General features: G+C 38.9%; 1 protein-coding gene across 1 annotated transcript in view; it reads right to left on the bottom strand.

The window, feature by feature from the left end:
* The window catches only part of slc36a1 (solute carrier family 36 member 1), a 55,195-nt gene that overhangs the window by 10,429 nt on the left and 21,676 nt on the right, over positions 1-23,090 (bottom strand). The window contains 3 exon segments of the mRNA XM_042492810.1: positions 18,376-18,545; positions 19,993-20,159; positions 21,026-21,124. Coding sequence (XP_042348744.1) covers positions 18,376-18,545; positions 19,993-20,159; positions 21,026-21,124 — 436 coding nt within the window.

Raw genomic sequence — 23,090 nt, 5'->3', positions numbered from 1 at the left:
ATGACTCAGCAAAAAATAAACTAAACTCATTAGAAAACATTATAAGTGGCCTGAGGATGCAGTAAATCTAGCTCAGAAAAGTACAAACATTTCCTTCCGCTGTCATTACAAACTTTTGTTGGAGGGGTTAGATGTCCTCTCTAAACTTCTGGATGCTCTTCGAATGTCTCGAGTTTTGTAGGAAATTAAACAGAATGTTTCACCCTGTGGGATAAAATGCGTGAGCGGTCTTAACTTTTGGCCGAGTGGAGTCAGGACGAACACTCATCACAGGCACCGAGTCATTTTCTCTCAGCTCATGGTTGTTTCAAATTACAAAAAGTACCAGGAGCTGTCACTGAAACTCAACTCTATGAGCGTGTCTGAAGATTCATTTAACCCCTCAACCCCTGGATCGATGTCACTTAGCTTGTGATGTGTTTAAGTGCCGCCTACCAGCGGCACTTAAACCTCTGAAACCTAAGAAAATTGGTTTAATATCTTACACAAACGGGGGAAAATACTGAGTAACTTGGCACAAGAAGTGTCGCACAAAAAATTAGTAAAAAGGTGATGATAAAATGATCTGAAAATTAGCTGGGGAGGATTATCAGATTGATATTATCAAAAAAAAGTCTAGAAAACTAAGTACGTATGTATAATTCTCTTAATTCTTTCTTTAACAATTGTGTTACAGAACATTTTTTTCATTAAAATCTATTTATTGTTTAGATCTTTCGATTATTTCTGGTAGTTTTATTCTCTGTCTTTTAAAAAAAAAAAGCCCAACTAGTTTCTTGCTAATTCTGGGCCTTTTTTGTTGACTTGCTTCTCTTCCAATGCTTAAGATTGATCAGTTTTCAAAAGGTTAATGTGAAGGTTGACAATCTGTTGGAGAGACTTATCAATTTGGACTGTGAGGAATATTTATTTTTCTTTTATTTAACCTGGCAAGCCTCAATGAGAGTAGAGATCTCTTTCAGGCAGGGACAACACAGCGTTACAAAAGACATATGAAACGGTGGTTTGATATTTGTTCATGATGAGTTAAACAAAGCTGAAATCTTGCAGCAGCAGCAGTGAATGTTTGGTCTTTTTTGACTAATCGCACTCGTGTGCTGTGTGTTTAACCATAAAGCTGCACTCAGCTCAGTATTGTATTTTAAAACTGAATCTCAGTGGTTGCGTTTGACTGATTACGCCGATCATGCTGAATACTCACTGCTTTACAGCCACATTGGAGACATATTGAAGATGTTTTAATTACTAAAGCAAATCCCTTTTTTAAAAAAATCAGTACGTGTAAATACATTTTTCAGTGGTGCTTTTCTTCTATAAAAATTGGCCAACGTAGACAGATATGGAGATATTTGGCACTCTTTGTTTAGTCGGAGGAATATTACAAGAAACAGTCACTGAGAGCTGCTGAGGCTCAAACATGTTATCAAGATAAACAACACCTTTTGCAAGCTGTCCTGTCCTGTGGAAAACTGTTAGTCTATTTCCATACACGTGCTGGCTTGGCTTGACTCGGCGCATCAGCTCAGCGCAGCAGGGATTTACATCTCCAGACAACAGGGAAGCTTTTTGTTTTCTTAGGATGGTGAAGCATGACCTTCTCTACTCTCTCTCTGATTGGCCGGTAGGCTTCTTATTACCTTTGCTGGTTGGATCTGTTAGGTTTGGGTAAAAACGCAGCGCTTGGAGAAGAGCGCTACGAAGGACACGGCTCACAAAGACCATAGATATTAAAAAAAACCTTAAAAATGCTTTTGTTAAAAAATCAAATCAATCAAACCTAAATCAACCTAAAATTTGTATAAAATATGGGGTTTTCTGGGCCTCCGAACAGGTGAGACAGCAGGATCTTTGTTTATTAAAACATTATTATTATTATAAAAGAGAATTATCTATGAGTAAAAAGAGATTTGAAAAAAACTTCAAGTTTATGCAGAATTCTTGGTGTTTGGCTAAATTTGTGTTAATTGTTAGTTACATCGCAACACCCTAGAAGAGCTGAATATCATTGTATTCACCTGGCCAAAGAAAAAACTGTGGATGTATAGTATGTCAACTAGTGGCTTTAAAGTGGTCAAATGGATATGGAAACGTTAATGGATCGAACACAGTGTTCAGAGGTACTATCAGGCGTCACTGAACTCAAACAGAATTGGTTAGCTCATAAAATAATCACACAATTTAGCGAATAAGTGCTTTTCTGAAGAGTCACACTGAACTGTAAATCTTTGGACACAGCCGCACAAAGAGCCGCTGGCCGTGTGCCCTAAAGCACTAAATAATCGAGTTTAACCACACCATGATAAGCACACACTCTGTAAACACAGTATTTTACAGCTGCGCTCATTTTAAGTCTGTAATTGAGAACATCACAGCATGTGGAACCAAAGGCTCCCTATAACTGTCGAGTAAACACAAGGTTACGCTCTTTCATCACAGCTTTTTAACAGTCTATGAAAACAGTAACGTAACCAGGCGAATAAACACACACCTCCCGGTGCTGAGTTTAAATAAGAGAGATTACGCCTCCGACAGCCGCCTGGATTTTATGTGTGAGCAGAGTAATAAGCACCAGCAGAGCGAGTGCAGCGTGTTGTTTGTGGGGGAAAAAAAGGCACAGCGTGGCTTCAGGGGGGAATTACAACGCATGCAGACGACTGTTTACCTTCTGTGGCAAAGTCGACAATTCTAGAAAATGATTGCTGTAAATTGTACGGCTGCGAGGGGAAAGTGTGATAAATAAGGATGTCTGCTGCTTGTTCAGAGGCCAGTTTCATGAATAAATCCATATCAAACTCTTCTGAAACTATGATTTGGAAATAATTGACGTGCTTCTTGAGCAAAAACAGAAAGCAGGTCACCGAGTTAGCCATCATATATTCTGGTTGATTCGGAAAAAGTTCAGATTATGAAGACAAACTGGTCACATTCATGAGCCGGAAGTGGTGGCATAAAAGTGGAGACAGGTGAGTCCATTTGGCCTCGTATACTGATATGTGCGTAGAAATGTTTTTCGGCCCGTTTCACACAGCACGCGCCAGCAGTGCGTGACTGCAGCCTCCCCGGGCTGCAGTGTGTTTCCTGCTTGTGGCGTTCACACATGCAGTGTTGTCGCTGCTGCGTCGCAAATTCCACTCATTTATGAAGTCGTGCAGCTCCTGCACGGCCGACAACACGGCCCTGCAAATATTTCAAAATGAAATGCCTCCGATCAGCAACTGATGGGATTCTGTCCATAGAGATGCTGTCAGATGGCTTTTATTTTGAAAGTTAAGCAGGGACGTTTAAGTGAAACAGACATCTTTGTATTTCCTCACTTTGAAACTGTAGTAAAAAGTCAATATAATCATCAAAACGGCATTTTTACTGTCTATTCCTGCTGACAGTGAGCGTCTGTGACAGTAACGGCAGTCAGAAACAGCTGATAAGCCCTTCGTTGCTCTCTTCACACATGTTCAAACATATCAGCCTCTGATGAAGTCACAGGCTGCAGCCTCTTCCAGAAAGGTTAAATATAACATTTTAACACCTGCTTGGAGGTAGATCCAAATCTTACACCCTGTACACCTGTTAATAGGCTACCAATTAACCAGCTGGCTACAAATGAACATATGTGCATTTTAAAATAAAAACTGGGAGTGAGTATGAGTGGTTTAAGCACCGATTTGTGCTTACGCAATGTTTTTGAACGAGGCCCACTGAACCCAAGCAGGTAAATAAATCATAATTACTCCTTGACAGATAATCTTTGGCTGTCTACTGAACCAACATTGTCTTGAGAAGAAAATCACACAAGAAAGTATTTCTTGACGCAAAAACAGTCAAATACGTCAAGGTTAAAACAAATAGGACAAAGACAATTTAGAAATACGACAGAAAGCCACGAAACTATCTTTCCTGGAGCCACACGGTGATGAGCTGCCACTCTTTCTTTGTGGAGCATTGTGCGACAACAAAATGTCATCAAGAGACCTTTCCAGCCTGCCATGTCATTTGTTGGAAATGCAACATGTCATTGTGTGATACCTGCAAGATGCCAAAAAATGAAACAAACCCACACAAAAGGCAGACAGGAGTCATAACAATGTGATCCGGTGAATAGACGCCGCCGCGTTTGTCTCTGCCTCTGAAAGTGTTTGGCTGAACCAACAAGAGGGAAATCAATGGGGTCAATAAAACCCAAAGGGTTTATCCTTTCGAAGGCATAAAAGTTCTCAGCATGTTACGAGACAAACTACCTCAGGTGTCTCATGTGAGTTTCAGTTTGATTTTTGCATGTGGGCGGTGCAACAGGAAAGTAGCACCACAAAAACAAAAACTGTTCATCGTCTGTGAAACCAGGATACATTTAAGTATCATCTAATGATATCATAATCCTAAAGCATGATAAATACATTCTTTTGTCTTGTAGTCAATAGGCTTTTGAACGTGGTTTTGGTTGGTTGTCTTTTTTTTCAAAGTTTTTTTGTTTTTTTACGAGTACTTCTGAAAATCAGACAGCAACCAATAGAAACAAGAAAACAGAACAAGCAAACAACAAAAGCAAAAAAAAGCAGCAACAACAGCAGCCACAAAAAACAAACCAACAAACAAACAGATTGATACAAATTCAAATTAAGAAAAAAATAATGAATAATAACTAACTGTAGCAAGTGAATATATGTGCATGAATCTAACTGCAAGTAAAGCTTTTTAATGGAGCAACTATTCAAGATGTTGTCTTTAGGATATGGTTGCTAAGAATGGTGACCATTATACTCTACTGAGCCTAATTATAAAGAAAAAAATAGAAATGATTTAAGAGGCGGCGGATGATATCATTTTGTGTGTACTGATAACATAAGCTTTGCAACACGCATAACTTAACTCTTAATTTGGTACAGAGTCAATTTTTGTTTAATAATGTTATAAACTGTCCTTTCAGATGAACCAAGCTAAAGTTTTCCGATAAAGCTCTGTATCAAGAAGAGTTCTTTCTATATAAAAGCATTTTCATGCATGAAGTGATTTGTTTGATTGCCTTTCAATCAATATCAGCAAATGAAGTCTGAGGCAGCAGCGTGGACACACTGTCAAAAGCCCTTCAATGTTCTTTCCTCTCTTAAGCAGTTGAAGGAAAACCCAAAGTGATAAAAGTAAAAAGCTTATTTCTTTGAACTATAAACATATTACGTTGTGAGCTCCTTTTGGGAATACTACAATGAAAAAAAAGTGACAAAAAGGCCGGCGCACCATGGACAAAGACGCTCCCAGTGGACGCTGACTTTTATCTCCTCAACAAAGAAGTCTGAGGATAAACAAGCAATCGGATCAGAGAGACACTGTTGTCCTTTCCTGGCCTGACATCACAATGACCCGTCTGCATTTAAGAGCCCTCGGGTGCTACTCCAGGTTTTTTGAGGGGTCTGAAAGTGCAAGAAAAGCTTTAATGACGGCAGCACTTTCAAAGAGTGTCGACCTGGATGTCCTGCTCTGGAAACTTTTTGTCCTGTTGTGGCTCAAAAAGGCACTTACAGGCTGCAGAAAGTTTGATACGAGTCTGTGTTGTCGTCTCTTAACGAGGATGAAGAAAACCGGTTGGAGTCGCAGTGGGACGGTTGTTCTGTTTGACGTTCTGCTGACTTTCCGGTGTGTATAAAGCTGCAGTTACCGCAGCCAAACTCCCACAACTTCAACACTCAACAGTCCTGTCATGTCAGGGCGCTAAGCTTCACGCAGCACGCTCACATTTCCCTACTCAGCCACTCTGATGTTTTACCAGAGGATGAGAGACGAGAGGATAAAATGATGGTGGATTAAGTTTTGGAAAAAGTAGGACTAAACAAGTTTTCAGCATTATGATAAAGTAATGTATTTACCATCTGTAAGAGAAGTTCCTGGGATTGAAGCCCAGGGTTTCCCACATCCTGCCATAATTAAAACAAATGCCCCACAAATCGGTTTTATACTTTTGGAGCTGGACATTCATAAGGAGTGCCGTTGGACTGTATATACCATTCGGTTATACACTGCATCACACTCTCGTAGCGCAGAGCTCACTCTAGGCACAGATGGAGCATTGGACCGCATCTTCCTCTTTCTGCCACGACTCCTCCTTGTTGCAAGTTTAGAGCAGAGAACAGGCATCAGTTTGACAGCATTGTTTTGAAATGGGAAGCTGTCCACAAAAAATGCCAGCACTGATAAGTGAAGAAGAAACTCGTAATTACACAATTTCAATGGATCGGACAATTTGGAACCAGCTTCAGCTTGAGCTGGTCCTGAATTCTCATCACTACACTGGAATATGATAAAAAAAATATTAATACTGACACTCATTACAAAATTTGGCAACAAAACTTAACTAACAGTTAAGCTTTGAGAAGCTCTGAGAACTCCACGGTTTCCTCGACAATCTGGCTGATGTGCTGCATTCGGCTCCTGAGCACAGACCGCCTGGGATTCGCAGAGTTTGCTGGTGGATTTACGGATTGGAGGATAAAGCTACCAACGACGCACATTTTGCCTCATTGCTCAATGGGCTGGCAAGCTGATGACTATCAGGACTGTGCCTCTTCCACTCAAAAAGTGCAACTGCAAGCTACCGGTAAATTACAATGTGTCATCTTTGAAGTTTTTTATTTTTCTTCAAACTCACTCAGGTAGGCACAGTGGAGTGGAAAAAAGGTGTTATCACTTTACCCAAGTCTTATTTTGGCATCATGTTGGTGACACTCTAAAGTAAACAAACATGGAGGTCATGTGTATATATCGTTCTTTAAGTCGACTGGGTTACATGATATTTCTTGGGCTAATTCAGCGCACTGACATTCCATTAATACTTATAAATAATATAGAAAATTAATTTTAATTTTATTAATTAATGTATTTAATAAAAAATACAATGCATTTTGAGTTGCATTTTGAATTAGCTGTGCTCCAATGTGAGGGTAACAGCTCTTTACCTTCTGGTGTCATTCATATTTATAGTACCTAAAAATGAGGTCACAGACCAAAATAAGTTGAGCAACCCTGATGTAGACACAGAGTGAGAAAACATGATGACAGAAAGTACAAATGAGAGAAGGCTGAGAACAGAGAGGAGGCAGGAGGAGCGGTGGATGTGAGTGAAGATAGAGTTGGAGGGCAAGGCTGACCTTTCCCGCCCTGCAGGAGGTCCATGCTAAAGACAGAAATCCTGCAGCTGACCTGACTCTGCTTCTTTTAGCTCCGCTGACACACTAAACAACTTTCTGTGTTTTATCTCAGATGTGACCTTCAGTGCTGACAGTCCCTCTGTTAGTCACTTCCTGTCATCAGGTGAGACTCCATCATTCAATAATTGTTACCTTATGTTACATCGGTTGCTGTGATCATGACAAAGGCTGAAGAGGAGGTGTGTGATGAGTCATTATTTACACCACAGCAGGTCTGAGTCAGTGTTTGACTCCTGTGTTGAACACAGAGAGGTGAGTACAGTGAGGGTTTAACCTGAAGAAGCTGAGGCCTCTCCGGTTAACATCAACACAGACGCACCGTTAGACTTTATACACTATAGAAGGCCTGTGGCAGTGATACTCAACTTACGGCCTGCGGGCCAAATCTGGCCCCTGCTAAGGTGCCGGGTGGGCAATATATTCCAATCCAGTGTCTCAATGGTTACGACTTTGGTTATTAAAAAAAGCTAAGAAACAACATTTAAGCTATAAGTAAGATAAAGATGACAAAAACAACAAATAGAACAAAGTCACGTGTCTTTATGGACAGTTGTGATCCCACTTTTGCTGCCACAGTTGCTTTTAGTAGTCGGTCAGGGTGGTTCAGCTGCTTTTCTCTCCATTTTTATCATTTTTATCATAGAGCCTTTCTGAAACAGACCTTTAGACCTGCAGTACATCACTGACATCTGATCTCTGATTCAACTCGGATGAGCTGCAAGCAAAGGCCAACAACGCAGGTGAATTAGCTCCATAAGACATAAAGGTGAATGTGTGCACACATCATGTTTCTAAAAAGGTAAAAAAAATATCATCTGCAGCATAAAGCGTGCATTCCCAGAGGCACGCCACCTTTGTGCCACCGCGCAGAAAAAAAAATCCAAAAAGAAGAAATAGAAGAGGCTCACGCGACATCCTCATGTCCTCTCTTGTTCCCATCAACAGCTTAACAACACACGCGAGCTGCTCGGCTGCAGCCTGCGGCAAAGTGACTCAGACAAAAGGAGCTCTTTCAAAGCAGCGATGAAATGACCAGTGCAGCCATTATAGCTGCAGTACACGCAGAAAAATGTTTTATTTCATGGCTCTCCTCTAGGGCGAGTGCACGTTCTGACCTGTGTTTATTCCTCTCCAGTAAAAAAGGATGATACTATAGAAAGCAAGAACTGGGCTGGATTTTCTGTTATTATGCATCTTTAAAATGACCCTCATGGTGATGGTGGAAATTGGTGCAGTCCATTCATGTGTGTCCTTGGCTCAGACCTGAGGGGGGACAGGGTGGGGTCTTTATGGTTGTGAGGTGCTTTTTGTTGCAGTGTCTTTTCTAAAATCCTCTGGGATTCATCAAAGCCAGAAGTGTTCAACTCCCACACGATACATCAAAAGACTCTGTTATGTGACAGTTTGGCTCAAATTGGACCCCAACACCTCAGACATTGTTTTGGTCAGCTGGTTCATCCGGCTCTGAGACAAATAATGCAGGTTAATGCATTTTATTTAGCTGTTTAACCCTTTGAACTCTGAAACAGAAAGGGTCAACCAGGGCCTACATTTGTATTATTGCTTATTGTCGTTTCTTCAAATGCTTCATATCCCGTAAAATCGGTACAACCTCCGCTAAGAGGTTTGAATCTGTCATCAAAATACATAATGCAAAAATCAACAGCAATCCGCAAGTTATTTGAACTGTGTGCATCATTTAGTTTTTGAGAAATGTTTATTTTTATGAGCAGAACTCCAATTCCAACAAAAGCTTTCATTACATTACCTTTGAAACGCGTGAGGATTAGACAAAATGCAATTAACATGATCTAAACGCAATGCGAAGTTTTTATATTTAGACACTACAAACAGATGGAGTGGTCAAGGATGAATATTTAATATTGAAATTTAAGGTGTGGTGATGGATTCTTGTTGTCAACTCATGCATTGAGCAACATTAGAAGTAAACGTTCGACCTTAAAAGTTGTCGGCAGTCGGCTCAGTGAATTAAATCCTTTTGTTCTCAGTCTTCAGCTGCTGCGAGACGCTGTGAAACATCCTTTTATTTTTTTTATTTTATAGTTAGAGTTTACTAATGCATAAAAAACAGTCACAGTGTAAACAGTGGCTTAACATTTCATAGTTTTGGTTTATTAATGTATGAAAAATTTGTCAGTGTTGATTCTTGACTGACCGATCAACAGACTGCAGTGTTTCTAGCTCCACCTTTTAGTGGCAGATCTGTGCATTAGGTACCCCAACAGAGGGGGGGGCAAAGATGGGGACGGTAAGGAACTGTTCCAAAGGTACCATACCACAACTTTTAACAATGTAAACCCAAAAAAAACGTGTGCCGAACTGAAGTGAACAGACCTGCTTGGTGGAATCACAGCTATAGACATCCCATGAAATCGTGCAGGGACTGATAAATGTTAATATACCTCCATGTCTGATGGATGCGTAAACAATAGACTGAATAAATATCTACAACAAAGGTGCATTAAAACAACATCTGTGGCAGTGGCTATCATTTTTAAAATGTATAGCCACCATACAGACGGCTCAGCATTAAGATTTTTTTTCCTGCAGTGCCTGTTTGAGACTTATTACCTGATCAAACATCCTTTGTGCCTTTGGGCGATCCTCGTCAACCCTGTAAAATAACGCTATCATGGCACATACAACTGCAGCAGAAAGAGGAGAAGCCATGTAGCATTTCTCCAGCTGCCGCTCAGAGGCTCTCTGATCCAAAACAGGAGCAACAGCAGCAGTAAGCTCCTCCGGCCCTCGGCATCTCTCTGCTAGATCAGAATAGAGTGCTCACTTCAAAAGAAATCTCCCTGCATTGAAATGTCCTGACCTTTGGAGCACGAGCACGAGTCGAAGCTCAGCGGAGAGAGTTTGCTCTCTTTTAACTCTTATCTGACTGTTCGACATCAAACTGAAAATAAATGAAGATATGTTGTTGTAGCAGCTGAAAACACATCAAGGTTCATTTTATTTCACAGCTCTGCTGCTTGAAAGCCCTCCTGATGAAAATCAAGGGAACACAAATCAGTCAATACGGCACTAACTGACATTTTTCACTGTCAATCATTACAAAAAAGCCACTCTGACGTCGCAGACTGACACAAAACCATTAGCTGACTAAAATCAAGCAAAGACATTTTAAATTTTAACACACCAAGTAAACAAATATTTTAATAAGCAAAATGACATAATTTCACCTTTCGCTAAAGGTATTTCTTTTATTTTGGAGGGCAACTTTTGAGCAGAAGCATCCTCCAGGCTGAAGACAGAAGTTGCTCTGGTTGTTGGAGTGTATGTGATGCTGTTTGAAGGTCTGTCACTGCAATTCATTTTGTTGGACGATATTTTGTTAAAGAAATCATTGGGATAAACGATTTTATTGTTATTTTGAGACAACTTTGTATCTACAGGTATCAGCAACTTCAATTAAAATGCTTTTAAAGACCTTTAAAAGAAAAGATTTTTGAAAAATTACTGATTTTCTTATCTAAGCATTGCAGGTTAATTATATATATACACACACACACAAACACACACACACACACACACACACATATGGTCTTATGCAGAGGTAGGTTTTATGTAGGAATATGGTTATTAGAGTGATTTAGGTTAATTTACATTTTGCCAACAATGAAGTGCAGGTATAAGGTAAGCGGACATGTTCAGTAGTAGATTTAAAGATTTGATACGCAGGATAATTATCGTGATGGGCCTCGCTGTTTGTAATTTTACTTTTGATCTTTTTGCTTTGATTTGGAAGAAGTGTGAAAACTATCTGAGGAATGATGCACCTGCTGTGTGTTCGGACGTTCAGGGTTTGATTTTTCAACATTGTCAGCCTCTCTTTGGCTGCACTCTGATAACCTCCCAACACGAACCAACAGAAGCAAACTCACATCACTGAGACACAGCTGCAGTAACGTAACGAAGAGAAAAGCATCTCCCTGCGGACGGCCGAGAACAGACATCTGCTCTCGATTCAAAGACTGAGACTCTCTGAGACATAGTCCTCCAGATTTACTCTGCACACACGCAGACTACAACGCGCTGCTTCGCTCTCATCTCATATTCTGATTCAAAAAAAAAAAAAAGCAATCTCCTCCTCGCAGTCGTGCATGTAGGAGCAACATGATTCCTCCTCCAGCTCCCCCGTCCCTCGACTCCCTCATTCAAGTGTGAATCAGTGGGATCCCACTGGAAGAGTCTTTTCTTGCTGCCGCACCATCAACACACGCTCTTTTTTCAGCGCCACTGAAACGGCGAGCTGCTTTGCAAATGACCCGTGGACATGAAGTGGCACATGTATGCATTTATTCCCTTTTATTAGCTGATCAACATGCATGTGCAGGAACCTGCACAGCCAATCTGCATAATTCTCTGCAGGCTGCAATCACAGCTAATAAAGGAAATGAAGAACCCGGGGCTAACAAGCGCCGCGGTTTCCATAACTCAATAAGTGACAGGAGGGTTTATTCCATGTGAAGTGCAGCGAGGAGCGGACGGCGATGAACCGAGGATGGACATTTCTTGTTTTATCACTGTTGATCAAAGTATGTTCTGTGTTATACAAGCTGCAGAGCCACAAACCTGCGAGGGCTGCATCACATGTCACTTTATGTTACATTTGACGCTTTCAAATGAAGCTTTGAACGCCTGTCTCACATTTTATGACGTCATCACCCTTAAAAAGAAATTAAATATCCTCAAATGAAATTCTCAATTTCACTTAAGTGATTCGATGGGGGAAATGAGTTTATCTATTTGAATTAAATTAAGTTAACCCTTTTAAACCCAAGCCAATTGTCTTGATTTAACATAACAAAAAAAAGGCCCAAACTTAGCGAGAAATTAAATAAAAGTTACAAGAAAAGAGTAAAAAAAAGGATATTACTTGAAAAAACATCTAAAATAAATAAATAAATAAAATTAGAATATATATATATATAGAATATATATATATATATTTTTGTAGCCTGCCTGATTTTATATATATAATTATATATTTATTTCTCCAGTTTGTTTTCATTTTGTTATGATTCTCTCTTTCTTTTTAAGCCAATTTTAGGTAATTTTTTTGTCAGCTTATTGGTAATTTTTCTCATGCCCACTGCCATGTAATGTGTGGTCGTGTTAACATTTACGTATTTCTGCTTTGTTTGCGTCAGTAAATGGAGAAGCAAACTGCTTTTTCTGTTTGCATTTATCTTTTTTCAAGACATTTTGACTTTGGACTTTACAACTATAGTTACTGGAAAAGTTTGAGTCAAAAACAACCTACGCAGCCAAATTCTATAAATAATTCCATGCTAATAATATTACTGTAGCTGCATCTTCATCTGCATCTGTGCAGCAATTGTGGCATCACACAGAATGAACAGACATGCAAATACACTTATACATACATATTTAATACATGCATATCATACTGTATATCATTTACAAATTACACAAACATACACTGTGTATTTACTATTTTCATCTATCATTATATAAATATCATTTTTTTTATATTTATACTGTGTGGAATTGGAGTTCCCTACTACTGCAATATTTCAAGACATACTGCGCAAATATATTTTTTATATTTCTGTATTTTTCCAGTAAAACACTGCAGCTGTCAATCATAGACATACAGTTTATGTATAAGTAAAGTTGTACATAGATTCTATATAATTTGATATTTGTTCTGTCTTATTTGTGTTTTAATCTTGTCTTATTTAGTTTATCACTCAATCACTTTTTCTTTTGCTTCTTCTTGAGTTGCTGTAACGTGATTTTCTCCAAGGTGGGATTAATCAAGTCTTATATTTATGTAGAAAAGAAGCTTTGACACTTCAAACTATTCTGTACAGCCACAAAGTTGGTAATAAATAGCACCAGCGATGTCTCTAAATCAGTTAAATAAACTGCAGCTGATATACATTTATGTCTCTGTGGGACATTTTATTCTCCGCTCTATTTCGCTCACGTTGTCCCCGTCTCCTGTACACAATGCCGTCCGACGAAGCATACATCACACAGAGACCTTAAGCACTCCCTGGTGCTGAGAAAGCAGCATCTGCATCAAACTCAACTTCAGATTGTCATATTTATCTGATAGATTACAAAACTTTCACATCTCCTTCCAGACTAATGTGCTTTAAATTGCAGTACTCTTAACATCCATCATTTAATGGAGGCTTTTATATAAAGCACTTAACATCCCCACGAGTGCTCAGACGAGGAGCCATTAACACCTACACACAAAGTCAAACTCTGTGGATACTTTTGGCTGTATAGGACGGAGAATAGGAGCGGAGCGGACATTCGCAGACACCGATGGAGACACCGACGGAGAATAAGAGAGGAGCGGACATTGGGAGACATCGGTGGAGACACCGACACAGAATGGTAGCTGAGCGGACATTTGGAGACACCGGTGGAGACACCGACGGAGAATAAGAGCGGAGCGGACATACAGAGACACTGGCAGAGAATGACAGTGGAGTGGACATTCGGAGACAGCGGCGGAGACAACGGCGGAGAATTAGAGCAGAGTAGACATTCGGAGACACCGACGGAGAATAAGAGCGAAGCGGACATTGGGAGACATCGGTAAAGACACCGACAGAGAATGAGAGCGGAGCGGACATTTGGGGACACCGGCGAGGACACCGGCGGAGACACTGACGGAGAATAAGAGCGGAGTGGACATTCTGAGACACTGGCGGAGAGTGACAGTGGAGCGGACATTCAGAGACGCTGGCGAAGACACCGACAGAGGATGAGAGCGGAGCAGACATTCGGAGACACCGGCAGAGACACTGGCAGTGAATGACAGCAGAGCGGACATTCAGAGACACCGGCGGACAGTGAGAGCGGAGCGGACATGGCTGAAATGTGTTCAATCGACATTCTTTCAACTACATCTCATAAGAGCTGTTTTTGCATCACATAACTATGAGAAAGTTTTTAACCCACAATTCCTCTGTGAAATCGTGGACTACATCTCCCAGAAATCCCTCATACGTTGCCGCTCCCACATATAAGGGGCTCGCTTTCCATCATGGCTCCATAACACGCCTACGTGGCCTTGGATTGGAAATAATGACGGCTCGTGCGGTGGCTGCAATACAAATGAAGCTGCTGATGTTTTGAACATCCATCACCATGGTTACTGAGCAGAACATCAGTCAGTGGAAACACAGTCAGCTCTAAATTGGGTTTCATCGACATTTCGAAAATATTGCTTAAGTTTTGCACAAATCTGTAATGGCAAGCCGCCTGCAGTTGGCCTCAGTAATTTATGTTCTCAGACAGTTTCATTTGTAGGATTTTTGGGTGGAAAGTGTCCAGTAATTCACCAAAAAAAAACACAATATATTTCTTTTAACATTTTTAACATTGCTGGCAATTCTTTTCTTTAATTTTCTTTAAACAATTTTTAGGTCTGTTTGTTTTGGAAAGGAGGAGACCTTTGTTTATAACTCAGCTCCTGCTTGACACCTCTATAACGTCCTAAATATTACACACTTTTCTTTTAAGAACTTCACCTCTGGGTGCAGCTCTGTCTCCACTGTGTCTGTACAATAACTGTATTTCTGCAAACATTACATTAAAGAAGATTCGACCCTAAACATCTTTTTCTTTCCAGGCGCTTCAAGTACATTTTTATTTTTAAAGCCCAAAATCACAAATCACAAAATTGCCTCAAGGGGCTTTAAATATGTATTTAAGATCATCTGGTAGTATAAGAGAGCTGATTTCTGTTGCCTGACATGGTGTAAGCAGCTGTACAGTTTGTAAAACTTTAGTGACAGTTAAATTTATTAAAACAGTCTATTAAAACAAAACAAAACAAAACTTCCACTGATCAAACTCCAGCCTCATTTTAATGCAGTCATCTCCTCACAGAAACTCAGCGATTAGAAATCTCAACCCGGGCGGCTTTAATGAGAACATCATGATCTTTAAATGGGTGGAAGTCCGCCCCCTGCTGACCTCAACACGCCTCAACACCTCCACAATGACACACGGCGATCTGCCCGAGGAGGCGAGAGACGACGACGGAGTTAAAGACCAGCAGTCCTGCTGAAGGAATCAATCACACTCTGAGGATCATTGCTGCTTTAAAAAGCCGCACAGAGACATCACAGATCACAGCAGCTCACTGCTGCTGAGTTTGACACATGAGACCTACCAAGCAATTAACCGTTCACCAGCAGTACACTGACACACGGGTTCATACACATTTTTACCAATTAATGACTTTTCCATGATTTTTCAATGACTTTGAGGCAAATTTTAAAGACCATTTATCCTCTGACATTGATTCTACTCATTGGTTCTTTTTTCTTACAATATAATATCTTTTTTAAGAATATATCATTTATAAAAAAAAATAATGAATTCAGAAGAGGATTAGAACTGAATAGTTAAATATAACTTAGGGACTGTTTGTTATTTATGAGAGGGGAGGGGGAGGTGCAAAAAGGGGGAGGCACGTCAAATTATTTTTAAGCACTGAGGAGGGACTTATGATTTTTATTTTGGTTTTAGGAGAGGCAATTTTTAAAGATTTTTTTTTTTTTTTTTTTTAAATTGACAATTTCTTTTTTCTTAATATATAAGAATTTGGTGATATATATATATATATATATATATATGGGATCGCCTCATGTTTCCACACGCAGAAACTTCCCCTTAAGACCGAGAACCTTCTCAGGGACATTATGCACTCCCACCAGAGAAACCAAGGACTAAAATACTTCCTCTATGAAAGTCCCAGGTGTTAAAATAGTGACTTTCTAAGGGTTCTGGATCTATTAGGTGGAGTCTGCAGAGATGAAAAGTACTTTCAGTATGTCCATAAGGTGCCAGAGTGCAAAAAACAGCATCAAAATAGAGCTTGTTTATCAAAAAGGAGGAGGATCCCACAGAGATCCTTGCTCAGCCCCTAATATCCTTAAAGCCAAGAAATGTCCTAAAAACTTCCTAAAATTTTAAGAACTAGAAATGTCCCAAAACCCTGGAAATGTCCTCCAATCCAAGACATATTGTCAAATCCCAGAAATGTCCTAAAATCCTAGAAATGTCCTAAAATCCTAGAAATGTCTTAAGATCCGAGCAACATGTTAAAATCTGCGATTCGTATCAAAATCAGAAATGTTCTAAAATCCTACAAACATGTATGTGGCTGCTGTGACTGGCCCCTGGCCTCCTGTCATTTTGCTAAAGTGGCCTCTAAGCAAAGAAAGTTCAGCGTTCCTGCTCGTTCAATTGTTCAGTTTAACTCAACAGCACGCAGTTTATTTCCAGATAACGTTACTTTAGAAATCACATTTATTTGCCCCTGATCAGATAACTGCACTGTCCACATCTCCTCTGGGATGGCACTGAGATGAACACACCAACATGTTCTCTATTATTTTATTTTCACTGATGAATTATTTCCATTTTCCCTCCCTGTGAGACAAAGACAGAGCTGTTAAAGAAACAGGCCGATCTTAGATGTGGTTTGCTTTGCACATTTTTTGCTGCTTGTCATTATTTGACTCATTTTTTTTAAAAAAAAGCCTTCATTCATTTGTTGGGTGGGATCCTTTAAAGTGCCAGCTGGCACGCTGATTGTCACTGCTCCATTTTTTCCATGAATGAACCTGATAAAAAATACAATAAAAGAAGAAACTCGGCGCTGCAGAAGTAGTTCAAAAGCTCTGAAGCTTCCAAGAAGGAGCAGACGTGAGTCTCTTGTTCCTGCTCAGGACTGAAATGAAGGTGCTGTGCTGAACTTTACTGTACGAGACCGCGTCAGGATCCACAATGAAAGAGAGACGAGATCAGTACGCCGGTTTGAAGACAGCGACGAGGTAACGCTGCCCGTCACACAGAGCATGCTGCACGTACACACACAAGCTTAACTGCTGGCAGCTTCATTCAGTTCAACATGCCGCGTTAGGAACAAGGATCTTCGCCTTCTCAGTGTGTGAATACGTCACAGAGGCATTGTGGGAGAATTCATGGTCGTCTCTACCAACCAGAGATGACGACAGCCGCCTGTACGCGCCGCCAGCATTTCAACGTTATGGATTTAAATCAGAGCAGCGCTGCAGTTTAACCCTTTAAAAGCTGAGAAAAATCAACCATATTTCATCCAAAAACATGGGAGGAAGGCATGAGCAACTTAATAAGAAATGACCCCCAAAATGAACAAATTAGTAAAAACTTCCAAGAAAATTATCTAAAAATTAGCAAAACATGAAAGGAAAAACCCCCAAAACAAATAAGGAAATTACCTCAATAAAGTACTAAAAATTCTAAATATTTTATTTTTATTTTCTGTAACATTTTTCAAATAAATTAATTCTAATAATCTAAAGATAGTTTCTTGATTTTCTTATTTTTGGATAATTTTCCAACATTTTTTAAAATCTCTTTCTCTCATATTTTTAAGATTAATTTCCAGGTTGTTTTTCTCCCACTTTCTTACCTTTATTTCTTCAGTTTCGCTCACTGCATTTTTTTCCCCATGTTTCTGAAAATGTTCTTGTGTTTTAAAGGTAAAATACTTGTGAAAGGCATCAGCAGCACAAAAGAAACTAAAAGCGAGCCAGGTTTCAAAGGGTTAAGTGCTACATATCCGAATAACATGACTTTCATTACAGAATTCACAGAGAAATTTGGGCTGCCTCTTCAAAGTTAGAGATTTGCATCATAACGTAGCACTGTGGCATTGTCAACAATAGGAGGTTTGGACCTGGAAACAGTATTTTAAAAGGGCGGAGCATCAGATTTAAACACCAGTTTAGCGCTGGTGAAAATGAGAGATTCAGGAAGCTTATGTTCTGCTGTTTGAAATATTCTGACAATAAAAATCAGTTTAAACCACAATCAACCGTGTGGTTCCTTCATCTTCCTTTAAACTTTCACTCAGAAGCAAAAAAATGAGCCTTGAAACTTGAAAGAAATAATGATTTGACATTTATCGTCTAATACATCTTGTTAATTTTTCTCCTGGTTTCTTGCTGCTCTTTACCAAAACTCCCGTTTATCATCAGGATACAGCTCAAAACCGTACACAGAAAGAGCTCTTTTATATTTGAAATTAAACACTAAAATGTCAAAAAACACAAATTTTAGCAATGGATGATAACGTAACCTATTATTTCGTCAGTCGGTTGTTACTCACATGTGAAGACGACCAGGACGGAGCGGAGCAGCAAGTCGACGGCCTTCTCCCACCTCTCCGATACGCGAGCCACGACCGGCGGTATGAGGATCTCTGCTGGGACGTAGAACTGCAGGGCGAAGGTGATGAAAATACCAAAACAGTAGAGCAGCTTCACCGCCTGGTATGTCCTGCGAACACAGAGGAAGAGTCCTCAGAAAAGTGCCTCAAACAGACTTAATGAAAAGTAATATGCAGCAAAGTTACAGCAGTTTAAACACATTAATCCCATTTAAATGTCTTTAGTGCGCTGAAACGCAACTAATCAAAAACCTTTCAAATAATACAAAACAAGCATCAACACAGAGCTTCAATTTTCACGTTAAAGATCCATAAAAAAAAAAAAACACATGAAAAAGAGGAAGAGGCAGATCTCGTAAAACACACAGCAAATCTGCTCAGTTTTCTTAAAATGAGATGCTGCTAATTATAGTCTTTTCTGTTCCAGTAATTAGCAGCATCTTCTGGCAGGCATTTGAAAAGATGTGCACCTCTAACCCTATCTAAAAAAAATGAAATGAAGGAATGAAATGAATACACATCATCATGAGCTTTTTTCCTCAGAGGGGTGAAGATGAATGGACTTAAAAAATCTACAAACCAGACCTGAAAAAACTGCAGATTTGTCACTAAAGTTTGTTTGTCTGTCAAAGTAAAGAAGATTTTATTCCTAACCTGCTTTATTGGTCTGGAGATTTAAGACTGAAATTTCTGACAAAAAAGGCTTTTTAATGCCTAAACTATTGTGCCTTTTTATCAACATTTGCTTTAATGTGCTTCTACCATCAAGCACATTATAAAGTACGGCAGTAAAGTGGGGAGGCTACAGAAAAATGACCCATTAAGTCAGCAAAAAACTGCAGTTATTCTTGAGACTAATTGTTGTGTGATTTTCGAAATGTTCTATGACTTAATTCTCTATTTTTACAGAATTAGAATGGTTCGGTGTCGAGACAAAGAATAATATAAATTTAAAATATACATTTTACCTACGTTAATCTGGATTTTTTAAATTATTTTTTATATATTGTTATTATTATTATTGCTCTTATTATTATTATTATTATTATTATTATTATTATTTATTTTTCATTTTCCTTATTTTATTCTGTTTTTTTATTTTTTTTAATTTTTGATCTTAATTATTTCTTATGTTTCTTTTTTAATATTTTATCTAATATGACTGAATGAAAATATGTGGACAGATAAGTGTCTTTAACTATGTGTATGTACATATATGAGAACAAATAATAACAAGAGCGTGGTCACACTCATGTAGATGTAAAGGCTCAGTCCTTTCAGTTTATTTTTTTTTTCTATTAAAGTTTATGATGATTTGAGATTATTTTTTCAATGTTCTTTTAAAGGAAAGAAAAATGTATTTGAGACAATAAAGTATTTGATGGATATTATGTCCATGTCTTAATAAAAAGACAATTTAAAAAAATATACATATAATTTAGGAATGTGCAGTATGTAAGAGCAAAACAGAAAAAGTGAAGGATTTAGAACAGATGGATTAAAATTGGTCCTAAATTCATTTTTATTTGCACTGCAGGGCGTGTTGTTGTTATTTACCAGCAGTTTGGCAGGTTGAGAGTGATGCTCCCTCCTATGTCGCCTCCAAAGCACATATATCCGATGGTACCGAGGCTGATGTAGAGGAAGGTGATGATGCCCATCCCCAAATACAGGACAGGGATGAAAGTCTGAGGCCTCTGCATCTTGTTCTCCAGAGGAAGAACCTGCAGACCCAAAGAGACAAAAACAGAACAAAATCAATGTGTGATTTACCTCCTCTGACATTTAAACATCAGAGGTAACTGTCCAAACACGTAAAAGACAAACGTCTTAATGTTCCTGTGAGTTTTTCATTTTCAAATGTCACTTCCTCTTAGGCCGTCATGTCTTCATTTGGACTTATGAATGTTATAATGAGGGCTAAATTTGTGTTGACATTTTGGCAAAAGGCCGAGGCTCTCTCCTCGTTCGGCACATATTAATGCTGTGTCCTTTTTGCTTTGGTCAAACAGAAACTCTGAACATGAGATTTCCCTCCATTCAGGGTGCATACAGATTTTACCAATTAATTTCCAGGTATTTTCCATCACTTTGACAGAAATTTTAAAGACCATACATTGGCTCTTTTTCATTACTATATATTAACTTTTTAAAATATATACATATATAGTATATAAGTAATTAACAAATTTAGAGCAGGGTTAGAACTGATTATTTAAAACTAACTAAGGGACTGTTTGTTATTTATGAAGGCGGAAGGTGCACTGCAAAAAGGGGGACGCATGTCAAATTATGCTGAGACTTTATGTTAAATCACGTTAAGCTAATGTCTCCCTTTTCACAACGAGCGTGCCACTTCTGCCTGCCTCATTTGCATATTAAAATCATGCCGTGGTGAGAATGGAGATAACGTTAACACTTATAATACCAGGTGTAAATGCAAAGACATCTGATCACAAGTCGTAATCCAGATAATGTATCCAGAAACACATTTCCTGTTAAAACTGAATGTAAATGGGCTTTAACTCTTTACATATTAATGCGTTTGACCCCTTATTTATCTGTTAGTGATCGTCAGTCGGTCACGTACCACTCCGATCCCTTCGAAGGCGAAGACGGCCGTCCCAAAGAACAGAGGGTAGTCTTTGAGCTGGCCCACCAGCGGCAGGTTGATGGGATAGGTGATGTTCTGCGGGGACAGGAAGAGAAAAAACAACGTAAACATTAACCCCACATTCATCTTTTTATTGCTGAACGCTCGTCTCTGACCGGATGATTCCTGAACACCAGACTGATGTTTCCCATCTGATCATACTTGCAGCCCTGAGGTCAGTTTGGGTAATTTGTAATGAAATTAAGAGATGAAACCTTGTGCTGTCAGAACAGCACTCATCGTCCTGTTGGACCAAAGCTCGCAGATCATATTAGCTTGTAATGAAATAATTGAACGAGGGTCTCTGATAGCTGTGAAATCATTTGGCTGATATAAACTGTCATTACTGCAAAATAAAGTGGGCGAATAAAAGGAAATGAGAGCCGTCAAACTGCCTCTTTTGAACACAGCAGCGGCTGACGGTGTCTGAGCTGTAACAATTTCACCTCTGATTATAAATAGGGATGATAATAATTAATCCACGAGCTAAAAGCTAAAACACAGACAGGGCACCAAACTTTCTGAAATATTTCTGGCCTTAATGCTCTAGTTTTCCCAAAATTCAGGTGATTCATCAGCCACACGAACACCTTGCGGGCCATAGATATATCTCTTAGTGCTGAATCTTTGGAAGATTTCTGATGCAAGAAATTGCTTTTTTTTCTTTCTTCAAGGCAAGGCCGTTTCTCAGAGAGCACGCCCGCTATATATCTGTAAAGCTGCATGATGAAATACTCAACAGCCCGAAAAACAGGTAATCTGGAGACTCTGTCGCTACCAGTTGTCCAGTTATCCATTAAGACCCCGAACCCAATCAGCAGCGTGGAGACAGAGACACAGATTACACAGAGGGAGAAATGTGGAAGCTGGCTAGAAACCCAGATGAAGAAAATATCACAAAAAGCCCCTTTTTCACAGATTATGGTCCTGCACACAATGAATCTCCACAGGTGACCTCCTGATAGAAGTATTGTTCACTTGGCCTCATGCAAGAAACAATAAACAAGATTTGATCTTATTTTCTTAATACCCATTGATTTTTGGGATTCACCAGCTTTCTTATTTTCACTTTTCTCTGAGGTAAGAGAACATGAGTGGTCCAGAGCACCGAGATGAGAGAAAAACATCTCGCTTTCACAGCCTGCAAACTGTTGCCCAGTACAAGCATTATATTTGAGGAATGCTCAAAAAACGCATGGTTATCTTTTCATAAAATTTGGACAATGTTTTAGAGTAATTATAATGACCGGATTATTATATTTCAGGGCTAAAGGCGTACTATTTATACTTGGTACACTGATCCTATTTACTGTTATTTCAGTCACTGTGCATCCCTCTGCTGACCAGAGCTGGAATGTAACTGAGTACATTTTACTTAAGTATTGTCCTGAAGTACAAGTTTGACTTGATTTATTTAGCTCATATTAAAAATGACAATGTTATACTTTTAAAAGAAGGAGACATGCAGGGAAAACCCAGAAAACCCTCAAGGGGGCTTGACACTATCAGTACATACCATCTCTTAACATTTCTAAAAAACAATTAGAAAATTGTTTTAACAATAAATAAATACATAGATAAATAAAATAAAGACGGTAGAAGGTAGATTTCTTAAAATGAAAAAGTATGTAAATAAGAAAATAAATTGCATTAAAATAGAATAAAATAAACTATATAGGCCATAATAGAAATATAAAAAGGAAGGGAGAGGCAGACGAGGTTACTCAAGTATTTTAATCTAATACACTTGAGAGGGAAATATTGTACTTTCTACTCCACTACTATTATTAGATAACTACTTTATAAAATAAGATTTTTGAGCATAAACTAAAAATATGAAATTACAAAGGTGCAGCTTAAACAATTAGTCAATTTTTGAAAATTAATTGGCAACTTCTTTCATCTTGTAGCTCCAGCTTCTCCTATAAAATAGAGGTATGAAGACTTTTTGCTTTTCTTCTAATTATTTAGGTCATTTTAATTTATTGAATAACCTAAATAA

Source organism: Plectropomus leopardus, chromosome 9 (genome assembly GCF_008729295.1).
Source record: "Plectropomus leopardus isolate mb chromosome 9, YSFRI_Pleo_2.0, whole genome shotgun sequence".
NCBI lineage: Eukaryota > Metazoa > Chordata > Actinopteri > Perciformes > Serranidae > Plectropomus > Plectropomus leopardus.
This window is presented reverse-complemented; position numbering and strand designations above follow the sequence as displayed.